Here is a 16,981-nt window from a genome sequence, read left to right on the forward strand (position 1 = left end):
TTATTTATTTATATTATGTATTGATCGTGTGATCCTATTAGTATACTATTATTTGTATATTGACATTGAACTTGTTCTTTTTTTGATTGAGTATAAGACATCTTCTACTCTGTGACTTCAATTGAAGAATACTTGATTCTGAAAATTCAAGAGTAAGCTACATCTTTCAGACTTCTGTTGGTTCTTCCGCATCTTCTTGTCCATCTTTTTGGGCACAAACATTTAAACTTCAATTTTCATTTAGTTCCAGGATTGCATTCTAGTTTAATTGTTTAGAATTTTTTTATAATAACTTTCGATTCTTAAAGGATATTTCTACGTTGAATTTTTATAGATTATTGGATTGAGTTTATGGGGCCTCGTTTCATTAGTGACTAAATTTTTTTTTCCATATTTTATATGATAAACTTGGTTTTTACAATGACGTTGTGTTGGTTTCGATTTAGACTTTAATTCTCCAATCAGGTGGTTTAGTTTGAAGTCACTCACGACAGTCAAAATTGTGACAAATAACTCCTACTTTTATTGAATTTGCAATTATCATAACCTTAATTATCTTATAAAAAGAGTGTCAATTGTTCCAACCTTTTTCTTATTTTTTAATCTTTTCCCTCATCCCCCCCCCCCCCAAACAAATTTCTCAATCTCATCCCCCACCCCACGGCAGTAGAATGCTACACAAATTTTTCAATTGCTCTTTCGAATATCACACTCAAATTTGAAAGAAGTCAATCGACATCATAACTTACCTAAACATAAACACAAGTCATATGTACAAATAATAAGAAATCATATTTTGATTCTCAGATAATTTAACAAGATATCGTTCAGGTAATACTTTCTTTAAAAAACTATTATGATCCACATATTAGGTAATACATTATTTACCTTGTTTTCCATGTAAACAATATATACAACGTAAATAAATTTATTATGCATATTTGATAGTTTTTTATGGAAGAAAATGTTTTATTAAGAATTTCAAGGGTAATCATATTTTATGAAGAAGTTATTAGCATTAAAATAGTTTTCTACATCCTTAACAAATCTATACTTTATTCCTAAGTCTAGTCAACCAATTAAAAAAAAAAAAAACCTAAAAATTTCCATAGAAATAAAAGACCTAGAAATTTCAATACAAATTTCACATTTTTTTCTATTTTTAAACATGGGCCAAGGTTATGTTTTTTTCCCTTAAATAAATTTTAAATTTGATCAATTAATTATTTAGAAGACATTGTCATGTAAATCATTGTATTAAAACAAATAGTTCATAACTCTCATTTAAATTTTATGAATTCTAGTGCACTAAACTACCTAACACAAGTAGTATCTGAACATGATTTAGGAAGTAATAATTTTGTTAATAAATAATAATTTCAACATTCATAAGAAAGATTGTTTGAAATTATTATATATGATTGGTTAGTCAGTAATGAATAATACTCATAAATATGCACAATTAGAAAATTTCTAGGTATACCTTTAAATTGGTATCCAATTCTGCCTGTAAGTGGTAATGCAAAGACCTTAAAAACCAAAATTTATGATAAGACAAAAGCTAAAACACAGTCACTGAGAATCATTGGCTTCGTAAATTTAGATAAGAGAGAGCAAACAGTGAGGATTCACAAGTACACATGAAAGCATCCATTCCTCAAGAACAGTACACATTCGGCAGCAGATGACTTCACTGAGTCTCAAAACATACAAGGCCTAACATTCTTCAAAACTCTACCAAATTTATTTATTTCCATACGAGCAAACAGATGGACCAAACATATTTGGAAGACCTATAAATTAGAATTCACCTTACAAGATAAGTTGAACACATATCGCCAAGCTTCCTCTTGTTCACATCCGCGAAACTGGGTCAGCAGCCCCAAAACAAGGGAGGGTCTGATTCTCAAGAGCTAAAACAAACTTCATTATCTAAAAAACAATAGAGTAAAACATTATGTAGCCAACTGATGTTAAAAAACAGTGATTATAATCATACATGCCTTGAGAGAACTATACAAGAGAAACATACTGGCAATGGCAAACATGTAAAACTAAATCTGATCAAAGAAACACACATTTATGAAGAAAACCAGATCAACCCTCTTCGTAAATAACACAGTCCGCAGAAAACAAACTCAGCAACTCCACACAAGATTGATAATGAAGAAACAAAAAGCACCTTACAAGTGTATGAAACTATAACAAGTATGTCATCTATTTTGAGATGTAACAGTTATTAAAATTTGTAACTGGCCTGAATCAATAAACCGTCCACTGAACTTCATAATATGGCCAAGACCAATACTACAAATCCTCGTGCTCAAACAAGACAAAAAAGCTAGTATCAGTTACAGCTCAATAATATGGCCAAGACCAATACAACAAATTTTCATGCTCAAACAAGACAAAGAACTAGTATCAGTTACAGCTCAAGCTTAGATGCAGTCATACACTAAACAATAAAGATAAACCAACATCCTTCAGGCTATGAGCAAACCACATAGATATGAGTATATTACTTACCACATTTACCAGCAACCATATGTACATCCCTTTTGCATGGGCAATTGTTGTTGATCAATCATCAGATAGTTCCATCTATTATTGTAAAGAGAGATTAAATAATAGATATGAAGATATGACTAAAATCCTATTACCAACTGGAGAGATGATTGAATGCACTTGTCTGAGAGGAAAATTAATATCAATGACAACAAATCCTTCACAGGGAATAATGATACAATATGCACTACTACACATTAAAGTATGTTCTAATAAAGGTTACTGAAATTTAGTGCAGCCTAAAAATGGTATCATAGAGAGAGCTAGTGATTAAGGTGGTAACAAAAGCTTGATATAAATAATCCACCTAATATGCCGAATTGGGTTCATAGCAAGGTACCAAAGACATATAATAACAATAAGAACTTAATACAAATCAAGATCAAACACCACTTCCCTGAATTGTTAATGTACACCAAGGGCACATTAATCCCCTAAATATCATAGGCCAATAATAAGCATAAAAAGCTTAGCATTTTAGCAAATATATACATCAGCAGCAAACAAGAAAAAGCTCAGACCTTCAAATACAATCATGTCCATGAGCAATGGTTTTTAACAACTCTTCATTTTGCCACATTCAGCACTAATGACAAACTTGGGGAGAAGGGGTGATATAAATCAAATACCATGCCCACTGACTATAGAAAACAAAATCAATTCATCATGATAACTAACATCAACTTCACAGCCATAAAATGCTTAAAAGGAAGAAAACTGCGAAGATAGAACTCATTGAGTTGATATTTCATTAAAAATGGAAACAAAGAGAGACAATTTAAGAACATAGTCTTCCATTCATCCCTTCATTTATATATACAGACTACCATAAAACCTAGAAGCTTCGACTAAACCAACAGAAAAACATAATTGATTTCACCTAATATCTATGGAATCTAAGACCCAGAAACACCAATTACTAAAAAACCAACTTTAACCCTCAACCCTAGAAACCTTCTCTTATCCTTCCACCTAATCTTCATCTGCAGAGGGCTTTGATGAGCCAGCTTTCTTAGGAAGCAAAAGGTTATGGATGTTGGGCATAACACCACCATTAGCAATGGTCACATCACCAAGCAGCTTGCTCAGCTCTTCATCGTTCCTCACAGCCAACTGAATATGCCTTGGGACTATCCTAGTCTTCTTGTTATCCCTAGCTGCATTTCCAGCTAATTCAAGCACCTAAAATACCAAAATTCACATACAAAATCAGAAACACTAGGCAAAAATACAAAACATAGAGAAAAAAATCAACTTTCTGATAAAAAAAACCATGGCTAATTACCAAATTAGAAACCCTAGAAATTGAAAAAACCAAAAACTGAAAGAATTTAACGAAGATAAACCAAAATTCACCTCAGCAGCAAGGTATTCGAGAACAGCTGCAAGGTACACGGGAGCTCCAGCACCAACACGCTCGGCATACTTGCCGGCTTTCAGAAAACGAGCAATACGACCGACCGGAAATTGAAGACCGGCTTTGCTACTCCGAGATTGAGCCTTCTTTGCTGCACCGGAACCAAGAGTCTTGCCTCTTCCTGCCATCGGAATCTCTGTATAACACACAAAAAATATGAATAGGACTTATGCTGTATAGAGAGAAACGGTGAGTGATATTGATTCATCGGAGTTGGTGTTTATATAGTACTCAGGATTTGTAAATGAACCAATGAAAAAAAAGCACAAGGATCGTGATTTTAAGCCGTTTGATCAGAAAAAAGATTTAACGGTGAGATTAGTAAGCTGACGAGTTTTACCGCTTTAGGGATTGATGATGAGTTTAGAGTATGACACGGGTAGGAACAACTGGCAATTTTAGAGGAAGTTTTTTAATTGCACAAATATACCCCTAAAGTTTTTAGAGATCGCAAATATATATCCCTAATGTATTTCGAGTTGGTGAATACATCCTTGATGTTTCTTGAGTTTTTTTTTTAATTTTAATTTTTCACATATCGTATTTGAAATCACAAAATTAAAAGATAATATATGAAATTTTATACCTTAAATTTTAATAATTTATTCAAAGTTTGTAGAAATCATATTACACTTTTGAATCATTTTCAATCAAAATAAATACATTTTTTTTTAGATATTCTCATACCAACTTTCTTTTTTCTGCATGCAGTCGTGTATCTCACACAATAAAATAATATAAGTATTTAGAATTACAAGTTTTTGTACCTGCAAGGATCTGACTCTGACAGCACCTATCAAAATTCCTCCTAATTGTAGATACATCTTCCAACATTTCAATGGTTCTACCTAGGCTATGAAATTAATTTACTACACAAAAGTAGCAACTAATTTGTTGATTGCATTTATCATCTTAGGGCTTTCTTTAATGTTTATGTGACGAGTTAAAGGAAGTTACCAACAAAAGTTCTGATGAAATGGTAAGTATTTATTATTTTTAATCAAGACGTCTTTATTAGGAAGCGCTTTGCCCTTCAACGTGAAACTTTCAGACCGAATTCTAAGTTAAAAGTGTGACTCTTATTTAAATATCGGTAAAGAAATAGTGTCCATTACAAAATTAAGAAACTGTTGAATCTTAATGCTTTCGTCTTTCCCAAGACATCGAACGATGTAAGGGCAACTTTTTAATTGGCTCAAACCTTTTCCTTTTTCACAATATTCATCAGTGTCAACTCGTGCAGATTTAACAATGCTATAAATTCATTATCTCTTGAGCTTTCAACAAATTGTCCAGGAGGAGGTGTTAAAGTTGACGTCTCTTCATGATTACATCTTTCACTGCATTGATTGTGATGTCGAGCATAGGGACAATAGCCAAATGAGGAGGTATATAACAATACAATGTTTCAAACGGAGTGCATTGAATACCATTGTGAAAGTTTGTATTGTACAATCATACGGAAAGAGGCAACCACTGGCTCCACTAAGTTGTTATATGAGAGGTCATGCATCTAAGGTAGTTTTTGATGCACTTATTAACTCTCTCAGATTGTCCATCAGTTTGAAGGTAATGTGCAATGATGTAGTGCAACTGAGTTCCCAATAATCTAAATATATTTTGCTAGAAATTGCTCAAAAATATATTGTCCTTGTCGGACACAATGGACACAGACAACCCATGGGGCGTATATACATGCTTAAAGAATTTGGTTGCTACTGTGCTAGCTGTATAAGGGTGGAATAAGGCCATAAAGTGAGCAAACTTGGTCCTCTATCCACCACCACTAAAATAACTTCTTTGCCTTTAGACTTAGGCAATCCTTCTATAAAATCATGCTTACATGCCTTCATGCTTTATCAGGAATGGAAAAGGTTGTAATAACCATGGATAAGGCACATTCTCATCTTTACTTCATTGACACACATCACAAGCCTCCACATGTTGTATTACCATTTGTCTCATTCCAGGCCAATTAAACACTTGTGCTAATCTTTTATAGGTATCCGACTGTCCAGAATGACCACCATCAGGTGAGTCATGAAAGGTGGTGATCAGTTGGTATCTTAAACCACCATTGCTATCCACATAAACCTTGCACTTTCTTCTTAAAATACTGGAAGAATAATGGAATAAATGAGGATTCAAGTGAGCCATGGGAACTTAGATATTAGTACAATGACTTTAACATCTTTATAGCTTTTATGAATTTCTTGCACCCAAGTAGGCACCATAACACTAATAGATGACACGCCATCTAAGGCATGAAGCATGTTGCGTTCCTTATCCTCAAACTGCCTAGATAATGCATCTGTCACCTTGTTCTCAACATTTTTTTTGTACTACACCTCATAATCTAGACCCAACAGTTTAGTTAGACCCTTTTATTGCACATCAAATGTAACTTTTTTCTCCAGGAGATACTTTAGGCTGTGATGTTCGGTTTTGATCACGAAGTGCTTATATTGAAGATAGTGACTTCATTTGTCTACAACATTAAGAAGTATTATGTATTCCTTCACATATATAGATGAATTTTCCATTTATTTTTAGGAGCCAAAACTTTACTGAAGTAAGCTATGGGTCTATTACCTTGCGTAAGAACAACACCAATTCTAGTTAAGCTTGCATCAGTCTCAACAATAAACTCTTTAGTATAATCAGGTAAAGCCAAGACATGAGCAGTGGGCATGGCATGTTTCCAAGCTATAAAGGCTTGATCATCCTTATCATTCCACCTAAAAGTATCCTTAATCAGTCAGTGGCTTGCAAATAATGTCATAATTGCGGACATATTTTCTATAATAGCTCGTAAGCCCAAAATACCTCTAAGTGCTCGCAAGGTGGTAGGAGTAGGCCACTCACTCATAGACTGGACCTTGCTTGGATCGGTAGACACCCCTTCAGATGTAATGATATGGCCTAGATACTTCACTTGTGATTGACCAAGAGCATTTATATCTCTTTGCATACACTGATTGTTTTCTAATCATTTCAAACACAACCTTTAGGTGAACTACATGATCTGCACGGAACCTACTATACACTAGTATATCATCAAAAAACACCAAGACAAACTTCCTGAGTTGGGGAAGAAATACCTGATTCATCAGTGCTTGGAAGGTTGTAGGAGCATTGGTGAGCCTAAAGGGCATTACCTTAAGCTCATAATGACCCACATGGGTCCTAAATGCAGTTTTGAACACATCTTCAGGCTTCATCTTGATCTGATGGTATCCAGCTTGTAAATTTACCTTTGAAAAAATCACAGACCCTTGTAATTCATCCAATAGTCATTCGCTACTGGTATAGGGTACTTATCTGTAATACAATACAATCCATGACATTGATACAATTTAGTAGGAGCTCTAAGGTATCCTAAATTCCATGTTGAGTGGCCGTCAAAGTTTGTTGTCCATTCTGGAGTTCGATCATCAGTTCATCATGATGGGCTAACTTCTCGTCCATCCTTCACATTCGAGTGCCTTTAGCCATAAGTGACTAACGACAGTTGTGAAGCAGTCACTCTGATACCAATGTTATGTATTTAATTCGAAATTCAATAAAATAGTAACTAAACTAAAACATAAGCTAATTTAGAGAATCGAAAAAGAACTAAATAAAGATAGCAAGATGAAGTTTCTTGATCTTAATCTGAAACGAAAGAACAAAGTTGAAAAGAAGAGAAAAGAGGCAAGGAGAAGTTGAGAATTGTAGGATACTAGTTTGTTTTCACCTCTCCACTCTTTCCCTCAACGTCAACGTGTATATGATAACCTCTCGATTAATCTCAACGTTAAATTTCATTTAGCTACTTTTAATCCAAACCCTTTATTATTTGCAATTCACTCATTCCAGCATCTCCTATATTAACTAATACTCCTTCCTGTGCAATTGTCTATTGGAAAGTTAGCTGAAGTTGTTACAGACAGCTACAACTTCTAAATAATTGTTGGCGGAAAAATGTTTTCGTTTCCAAACTGAGAAAGCTGATTCCTTTTGCCTGATTTGAATCCTAATTTGCAACAGAAAGGGCTAAAATGGCTCTGTATCCATTGCCCACCGCCATTATACTCAACAGAATCACCCCTTTTACTTCCCGCTTCTTCCCCAAACCTCTATCTTCTTCCCTTTCCGCCTCCGTCGCCGCCATTACCTCGACCTTACCACAACACCTTTCCTATGGACCTTCCCTCCACAAAGGCCACAAAACTTCACACCGAAACTCCGATGAAGAAAGCTTCACTAGAGTCTTCGATATCACTGCTTTACGAGTCCCTGCAGAACAATGTTTCTCACTCGAGAGCAGATTACGCGGACACCTTTTAAATTGGCCGCGCATTCGTAACATTGCTAGGGTTGCCGGTGATGATATTGATGACGACTTGAAGGAGTTTATTGGAAATGATAATACTACTGATGATGAAACACAAACAGTATTGGAACGGAGAATCTATGGGAAAGGTGAAGGTGATGGGGAGAAAATGTGTTCGGTATTGTATAGAGATAAGCTTGCAAAGACTTTCAATTCGATAGGATATGTAAAGTTTGAGAATTTGGCTAAAATATCGCGGCCGAAGAAGAAAAAATGGAAGAGAGAGGAAAAAGAGGGAAATGGAAGGAAGAGGAGAGGGTATGGGAGAAGTGATATGTCAATGGTGGAGGTGGTTGAAGAAAAGGGGAGTGGAGATGAGGATTTCAGTGGCTTATTGGGTGATGATTTTAGAAGGAGAAAATGGAATGGATCCACGAGGTTATTGCTATTGGATGAGAGGTACGCGAACAAGGGGATAGAGGAAATGCCCGAGGCTATTAAGGTTTCTGTTTTGTTTTAGAACTATGGTACTTTGTAAGTTGTGCATATGCTTTGAGTTTCATGAGTAATGTCTTGTTAACACTTGGAATTGAAATATGGTGTTTTTTTGCTTTTCGTTCTACCTGCAATTATTCCCCTATCCGAGTGCTGACTGCTGAGCCCCTTCAGCTTTTGGTTATACTACAGAAGTTGCGCAGCAGTATATGTATGATAAATTCATGTCATAAGTTTGATTCTAGCTGGTTAACCAAGTCTGGTATTTAGGTAGAGAAAGGATAGGAGTGGCAGGCCAATTACAAAAAAAAAAAAATCTTGTTTGGTTGTAGTTTATTGACAAGCACCTGTTTCTTTCATGGCTGCAAATTATGAAGTATGTTATGAAATTTGTCAAGAGAGCTATTGTCTCAGAAACAAGAATGCAAGGATTGGGACCTTAAATATAGTTAGACATTCATTAATTGGTGTATTGTTGATATAATACATATCAAGACAGTGTTGTAAATTAATATACTTTAGCACTTTTGTCATCATTGATTCACTTTCCTGCTGTAGTAGCGAATAAAATTGGATAGTTGGAGGGTATGAGTATCATGCATGTTTTACCAAACAAGTCTACTAGATGAATTATATATCTAAACAAATCTTGAAGAGCACTTGTTTCAGGGTAATTCATCTTGATCTTAATTTCGAACTCTAAGATGCGCCACATGTGTTTATATCAGTTAAACAAGTAATTTGATACTGGTCAAGGGAGTTGGGTGGTTATGGAATGCTTGTTACTCATTCAAAGTAGAAATTAAATGCTTAGATTCAACTTCTTGCTAATTTTTGAAGGCTAATGACCCCTTTGTTACGAATTTGGACTATGTTTGCAGGCAGTTCTCAAAGAACACAATGAGGAAAGTACAAGATTAAGTTTTGAAATTGTGAGATGCAAGTTGACATTATTATACAACTATTGGCAAATGAATGAGGTATGTCCCTTTTTTTGAGAATGGTAAATTTTACGTGTAGTCCCCCGTCACAACAGCCAATGATGTTGACAAGTCTTTGTAAGCAAAATACCTCTGTTGTCCACCTTCTACACCAAACTGTTCTTTTCTTCTGTAAGATTGAGGTTTTGAGGGACTATATTCAGAAAAACTGCTATAAAGGTCATCTCCCAGTCATTCAGGATCCTTCTAAGATAAAGGTTCCACCATTATCCTGTCACATAGTTCAGCCACACTAGTATTCTGAGCTTGGCATAAGTTGTTAAGCACAGGAAAAGTCTGCATCATCAGAGCCCATTGCCCACACCATATATTCCTCCTGAATGAGGGTATGTCCCTCAAATATTGTTGACCATGTGTCTCAGTTTTGCTATTTGTAATGCCTTTCTAGGATGGATATTCCTTTTAGCCGTTTAAGCATTTCCTATTTCCAGTCGAGCATGGAAGGTTCATGGGGAAATCAACATGTGCTTTGTCAATTACCGTACTCTTGAATATATCGTAAGTAGTGTATAGTTGGATGGGATTTATAAGGCGAAGCCTTTGCTTTATTCCTATTTACTTTTGCATTCATCCATTTGAGCTGTGCTGTGTGGAATATTGGAACTGTCATGAATATGGACAAGTAGCTGGTGGATCTTGCAAAAATGAGGGATTTGCATCTTGCAGGTCTTAGCGGTCTTGCTTCCACAAGGTATGATTGTTCCTTCAGCTTTTGAGACAGTTGGGCATATTGCCCATCTAAACTTGAGAGATGAGCATTTCCCATACAAGAAACTTATTGCAAAGGTACCTGGTTTCTACACATCTACCACATTTTTTATGGTTCTATGAATTTCAGCTTATTTCTTGAGATTGTTTTTTACAGGTAGTCCTGGACAAGAACAAGCCGAAGATACAAACAGTTGTCAATAAAACTGATGTCATCCACAATGACTACAGAACAATGCAGCTCGAAGTTCTGGCAGGAAATCACTCTCTTGTTACAACTGTAGTCGAGAATGGACTCTATTTTGATGTTGATTTAGCAGCAGTGTGAGTGTAAGCTAATAAGAATAGAAGTAAAGATGAAAACCTCCTATTAGCAGAATCTGATATTCCTTGTTTTTTTTCTTCTATAAATTGTCATTTTCTGGTAGATATTGGAATTCTAGGCTGGCAACCGAAAGGCAAAGGCTTCTTAGTTGCTTCACCAACAATGATGTTGTTTGTAAGTTTTCTTGAATACTATGTTACATGCATACTTGAGTTCCAGACTTGGTAACTCTATGATTCCAATTTGATTTCTTTTTTCGAGTTCCACTACACTCGCACTATTTAGCCTATCATGGGGTCAGCAGTTACTATTTTAAAAGTCTTAAAAGAATTGCTGCTTGAGTTTTTTCTCAAGTTAAGCAATATGCATGTGACAGTACACAACTAAAGAAACTGACACTACTTCAAGAGTACCTAAAATTAATATGAATGAACTGGTCTGCTCCAAACTGTTTTGTCATTTGCTTATTATCTGAATTAATCTTTGTGTGGTTTCTCTTTTAACTTGCATTATATCCTTTTGTTCTCTCTGTTTCTCACAGTTGTTTATTTCTCTATAGGTGATGTTTTTGCTGGGGTGGGTCCCATTGCAATATCTGCTGCAAAGAAGGTCAAATATGTATACGCTAATGATTTGAACCCTAATGCTGTTGAATATCTGGAGAGAAACTGTGTCCGTAACAAACTTGAGAGGAAGATTGAGGTATAAATTCATCTACATGCAAGTAATATTTTCTGGTATGTCACTAAGTTCTGAATAATGCATAAGATCTACATATAACATATATATAGTAAAAAACAGTGATCTTGAGGTACAAACTCACCGACATCAGTTCACTTATTTTACACCCTTGATCTTGCAGGTGTATGAATGATTTATATTTAACTTTTGGTTTCTTGAATTCATTTATCCAGTGATGTATGGTGTCACGAAATACTGATCTTGTTTATTTTGTAGATTTTTAACATGGATGGGCGGAGGTTCATTGACAGCATTTTTGCAAGTGAAAAAGCTAGGCCAATTACTCAAGTAGTAATGAATTTGCCTAATGATGCTGCAGAATTTCTTGGTACGCAATCATATATATATATTATTACAAGTGGGAAAGAGTTTTGCCCAAAAGTTGATTTATCGTTTTAATCCTAAAGGCTCCAATCATTCTCATGCTTGCAGATTCTTTTAGAGGAATTTTCAGAAATAAGCACGCGGATAAGCAATTTACCTTGCCAAGGATTCATGTATATGGTTTTTCGAAAGCTCAGGATCCTGAATTCGATTTTCATGAGGTCGGTTGTTAGTTTGTGCGCTATTTCTTTTCATCTGGTATTACCGAGGGGGAATGCTGAATTTTTCTTCTTTGAAACTTGAACAGAAAATCAGGATTGCACTGTCTGAGGTGGCTTTTGAGGTACAGATGCACAAAGTTCGCCTTGTTGCACCAGGAAAATGGATGTTGTGTGCATCATTTGTTCTGCCTGAGACAGTGGCATTTGCTAAATTAACTCTATAGGTAATTATTGTTTGAGTAATTGAAGACTTCGTCAACAACTACATGTTAGTGTCTTTCCCAGTTTCGGATGTAGATGAGTTTTATCGAAAGCATATATAGGAGAAAAATTATAATGAGAGTTTCTAAGTTGAATATCTTGTTCTGTATTCTGTTTTTAGATTTCTAGTTCTTTACTTGAGGCGTTGAGGTTGTGTATAAGCAGTTCACAAGCCTTGTCTGCAAGATTTTTTTTGTTTTGGTACTTCTCTTATTATGTTTTCTGTGTACTGTTGCTTCTTGAGGATGCTTGACTATAAAATAAACTGTTATAAGAATTGATTGGTTGAAGTTTATGTTGACCAGAATTACAAAAGGCAGCAATACAAAGATGAAAAATTTCTTATTTATTCAAACATAAACAAAATTTAGAACCTTCATAAAAGAAAATTATTTTGAAAGTTCAAAAAAGTGATGCACATTACATAAAATAAACCATACAGTGAAAGCAAAATTGGTCCATCAATCGGGCAATTCTGCGTTAAACTCAAACTATTTGGGATAGGACATAATATTTCCTATTCACCTTTGTACAAAGTAACAAGTTGTAGTGAAATAGTTGAAAGAAAATGTTTTAACACATGTTAGCAGTGTTGCACCATGTTACAAGAAGATGACTGCACTCTTCTTGAGTAGCTGGAGTGGGAACTTTCGCCCTACATTGCTACAAAGAAGAAAAGAATGAAGGATTTCTATTTGCAATGAAGAATTTACTATCTGGGATCTAATATTGTGATGGTGATCTCATTCACTGTACTATGTGCATGTTGACTAGAAGAGAATTCACTATCTGGTGTGTTTGTTTCTACGAAGAAAGCTGGTTGTTTAGCAGGTGGCAGTACACCTTCATTGTTTAACATCATAACCACTGAAGACATACTTGGACGATCTTCTGGACGATGTTGCACACACAATAGACCAACATGGATTGATCGTATAACTTCAGGTGTAGAACAAACACCAATGGGGAAATCCCCGAGTAATTCCATTGATCTACCTTCTTTATAGAGTGTCCATGCCTGTAGATTTTAGTGTCGTGTTAGCATGACCATGTTTACGAGATAATTTATTAATGGACAGTGAAAAACACAACCCTTACATGTCCAAGGAGGTTAAGGTTATGATCCGGATGAGAGAATTTTCTGTTCCCTTTCCCACTTACAATTTCAAGAACTAAGACACCAAAGCTAAATACATCTGACTTCACCGAGTAGACACCATGTACAGCATATTCCGGTGAGAGGTAGCCACTGCATAAAATGTAAACAGAAATTAGCATTACTAATGCTGGATAAACATACTATGATAATCTCAAGGTTCTTACTATGTTCCAACTACTCGGTGTGTCTTGGCTCCAAACTTGTCATCTTCACAACTTCTTGCTATACCGAAGTCTGATATCTTTGGATTCATGTCATTGTCTAGTAAAATGTTGTTAGCTTTCAGGTCCCTGTGAATGATCCTCAACTGAGAATCTTGATGCAGATACACAAGTCCCCGAGCTATCCCGTTGATTATGTGAAAGCGCTTAGACCAGTCTAATACCGTGCTTCGTGTGTCATCTGCTAAAAGTTTCATAGTTGGAGCATTAATTCACACAAAATAGGTAAAACTGAGAGTGGGATTCAAACATCTAACTAGATAAGAACTTCTTTTATCAGAAAAGTAACAATAAAGAACATAACTTTGGGCCGAGAGGATTATTTGGGTACTCCTACAGGGCACATCTATTCAACTGAAATGTAATTGTTAAGCACAATTTTTTTTATTTTTTTTTGAGAAATCCTTACCAAATATAAATGAATCAAGACTTCCACTTGGCATGTACTCATAGATCAACATTCTTTCTTCTCCTTCGATGCAACATCCGAGAATCTTCACAAGATTTCTATGCTGAAGTTTCACAATATACATCACTTCATTCATGAACTCATCTTGTCCTTGTGTGGAAGTCCTGGACAGCCGCTTCACAGCTATTTCCTGTCCGTGTTCAAGCACGCCCTAAACATCATATATCTACACGTTAATTTTTTTCACATGAAAGTCAAATTATACTTCCACCAAAAGGTAGAGATATTACAAATTCAATCAAGTCTAGCTGATGTTTATAGAACTCTTCAAAAAAACTATAAACTCTTCAACAACTGCAAATACTACAAGTGATTACCTTGTAAACAGGTCCATATCCACCCTCTCCAATTTTGCTCGTCCCTGAAAAGTTGTTTGTAGATTTAGCTATTGTAGATAAGTCAAACAGTGGTAACTCATATTCTTCGCTGAGGTTTCCATTGAGGTAATCCATCTTGTAATTGCCATTGCGCCCAAAGCATCCTGCCAAAAGACCCCAATGTACCAAATTCAGTTTGGCAAATACTAGACAAGAACGATTTTCCTTTGAATTTGAATTCATCTACTAATTATATGCCGAACATATAAAAGAGTTGTCGAGGTTACCTTTCTTTTTCTCTGAAGCTATCTTCCTTCTTCTAATCCAGACCACTAGGCTTAGGATTACCAAAATCACTCCAGCCGATAAGGGGATAATCCAGGATAGTGATTTTCCTTTGTGTCCATTTGATTTCACCTGACTAGCTGCAAGTATTCAACCCAAATATATGTAATCCGTTCAACTTTCTCCATCAGCTTGTTAGACAGGACTACATTGTTATTTTCAATCTCAAAGCTATTAATTTTACGTTTTCAGCAATAAACTTGTTACCTAATTCTGAGGCAGCCATTCTAATGTAGATATCTTGTCCTTCTTTGGCTAGCTGTCGAATATCTAGTAGATCTTCAAACCACAGTAAGCAACCGGTTCCTCCATTGCGTATGTCAAGATTTGAATAAGCCATACAAGAGCAATTTCTCAAGCAAACTTTCCGGCATTCTTCAAGGTTCATAGTCACATTAAACCATGAATTCCGCGTGTCTGGTAATTTAAGTTTCGTATACTTCAAAAAACCATCTCCCTTGATGCAATTCAGATCAATCCTCCTAACACAACCACTAGACCAATCTGCCTTCCCCCAATCTTCAACATGTTTAGGCTCGAACTTGTCTAAACATCCACATACCGGAGAATTCAAACTATTACAACTACCATATCCTCCACACAACTTATAAGTATCACAATTATCCGTTGGTAATGAAAGGTAAAGTGCCCAACCTTTATTCCTATCGCCCCAAGTCCATCGTTGTAACGCACCATTTGGATTCAAACAAAACCTTGTAATGACCGAAGCTAGAAGGTGATAACTAAAATACACCTCATTTTTAGTTGAGATGACACCAAATGTATAAAATGGACTTTGTCTTGAATTTGTTGCTCCGCTAAACCTTAAGCCATTCCATGGCCCAGATCTGTATACCTCCTTAGAACCTTTCTTCAACACATTCTGCAAGTAACCAGAAGGATCACAATGGTACGTATAATCACCCGGAGCTGGATCCTCCTCGTTCTTCCACGAAGACAGATACAGTTCCTTCCCAGTCACAAAATTCCACCCAATTTTCATCCCTGGCAAAAGGGTATCAGTTGGGTAATCAAAACTCTGCCAGAGAAAATCCCCAATTTCAATATCATCACCAACAGCATCAATAACAACAAGATTTCCAGAATCAAGCAATTTCGCAACAGGGTTTTGCACAGATCTGGAAGTATTGGTAGACCATATGATGTGGTTACTATCATTCACTATAACAAGTATTCCTGGTTTGATAACTTTTAGAGTACCTGAATTTGTTGCTAAAGGCGCTTCTCTATTGGCAACCCAAACAACCGTAGTTACAGATATGTTACTATACCATATACCTAGATAACGATTTTTCGAATTACCTGGACTAAAAAAACCCATTTGAAAACTTCCACCTGATGATGTGATATTAGGTTCACCATCTTTGAGAAATTGACTTGTTGTGATGGTATCCCCTAATGAAACTTGGAAAATGGAAAATAAGTAGAAAACAAACAAGAAATGAATAGTTGTTTGTAGCAGCTTCATGGTTGAAAATTATAAAATACAGCTTATCTATTAGTGAAATTCTTCCATTTTTGGAGCTCTTTGCAGTACAATCAAAGACTAGTATTATTACTATTTTTAGCTGATTTGGTAATGGAGACTGCCAAAACGAGTCATCAAAACAGGGAAGTCGCAGACATTCAGGATTCAGCAGGTTGGTGTGTTCACACGACAACAAAAAATTTAGGACATATTTTATACTGAATAAGTTTCGACTTTTTTCATTTTTTATTATTAAATTTCGTTTTAAATCAAACTTTATTATATAAATGTGAAATGATGAGTTATTCAATATAAAGATGTGTTATTTTCTTTAGGTTAATTAAAGAAAATAATCAATCATATAAATTAAAATAAAAAAATAATAAACGTAACGAACAAATTATGTTGAAATAATTAAATAATGTGATAATAAAAGAAAAATAATAGACAATGTCTTTTTCGTTTTTTTTTTTTTTATCAACAGATATGAAATGAGCAAATAAATATAATGAGAAGAAAAAGTAAAAAGTAGTACAAAGTGAAGAATAAGATAATATTTGATTCAAATCAATAGAATTAAGACAATTTTTTAATATTTCGACCAAGTT

General features: G+C 35.2%; 3 protein-coding genes and 1 long non-coding RNA gene across 7 annotated transcripts; 1 reads left to right on the forward strand and 3 right to left on the reverse strand.

The window, feature by feature from the left end:
- Positions 1-1,572: 1,572 nt before the first annotated feature.
- Positions 1,573-3,286, reverse strand: LOC138340561 (uncharacterized). Its single transcript, XR_011213166.1, has 3 exons — positions 3,087-3,286; positions 2,527-2,601; positions 1,573-1,932 (listed from the first exon to the last, which is right to left on the reverse strand). It is a non-coding gene; the product is annotated as an uncharacterized lncRNA (long non-coding RNA).
- A 1-nt stretch (position 3,287) lies between these two features.
- Positions 3,288-4,189, reverse strand: LOC101262690 (histone H2A.6). The gene is made up of 2 exons (XM_004251432.5): positions 3,922-4,189; positions 3,288-3,747 (listed from the first exon to the last, which is right to left on the reverse strand). Exons 1-2 carry the CDS (start codon positions 4,108-4,110, stop codon positions 3,538-3,540), a joined length of 399 nt encoding a protein of 132 aa, XP_004251480.1. The 5' UTR covers positions 4,111-4,189; the 3' UTR covers positions 3,288-3,537.
- A 3,444-nt stretch (positions 4,190-7,633) lies between these two features.
- On the forward strand, positions 7,634-12,650 carry LOC101262993 (tRNA (guanine(37)-N1)-methyltransferase 1). Its single transcript, XM_004251433.5, has 9 exons — positions 7,634-8,799; positions 9,674-9,772; positions 10,460-10,579; positions 10,659-10,825; positions 10,930-11,000; positions 11,386-11,528; positions 11,784-11,895; positions 12,000-12,112; positions 12,199-12,650. Exons 1-9 carry the CDS (start codon positions 8,023-8,025, stop codon positions 12,334-12,336), a joined length of 1,740 nt encoding a protein of 579 aa, XP_004251481.2. The 5' UTR covers positions 7,634-8,022; the 3' UTR covers positions 12,337-12,650.
- Positions 12,651-12,698: 48 nt separating this feature from the next.
- On the reverse strand, positions 12,699-16,754 carry LOC101263283 (G-type lectin S-receptor-like serine/threonine-protein kinase At4g27290). Of its 4 annotated transcripts, none has more exons than XM_069292738.1 (8): positions 16,208-16,747; positions 15,092-15,889; positions 14,827-14,964; positions 14,540-14,703; positions 14,163-14,373; positions 13,697-13,937; positions 13,472-13,622; positions 12,699-13,391 (listed from the first exon to the last, which is right to left on the reverse strand). In XM_069292738.1, exons 1-8 carry the CDS (start codon positions 16,371-16,373, stop codon positions 13,086-13,088), a joined length of 2,175 nt encoding a protein of 724 aa, XP_069148839.1. In that variant the 5' UTR covers positions 16,374-16,747; the 3' UTR covers positions 12,699-13,085. The 4 variants fall into 4 exon arrangements, with proteins under 4 accessions (XP_069148839.1, XP_069148840.1, XP_004251482.2 ...); XM_069292739.1 differs by having other exon boundaries at positions 15,092-15,923; XM_004251434.5 differs by having other exon boundaries at positions 13,697-13,934; positions 15,092-16,754.
- Positions 16,755-16,981: the final 227 nt, after the last annotated feature.

This window comes from Solanum lycopersicum, chromosome 12, assembly GCF_036512215.1.
Source record: "Solanum lycopersicum chromosome 12, SLM_r2.1".
In the NCBI taxonomy this organism is placed as follows: Eukaryota; Viridiplantae; Streptophyta; class Magnoliopsida; order Solanales; family Solanaceae; genus Solanum; species Solanum lycopersicum.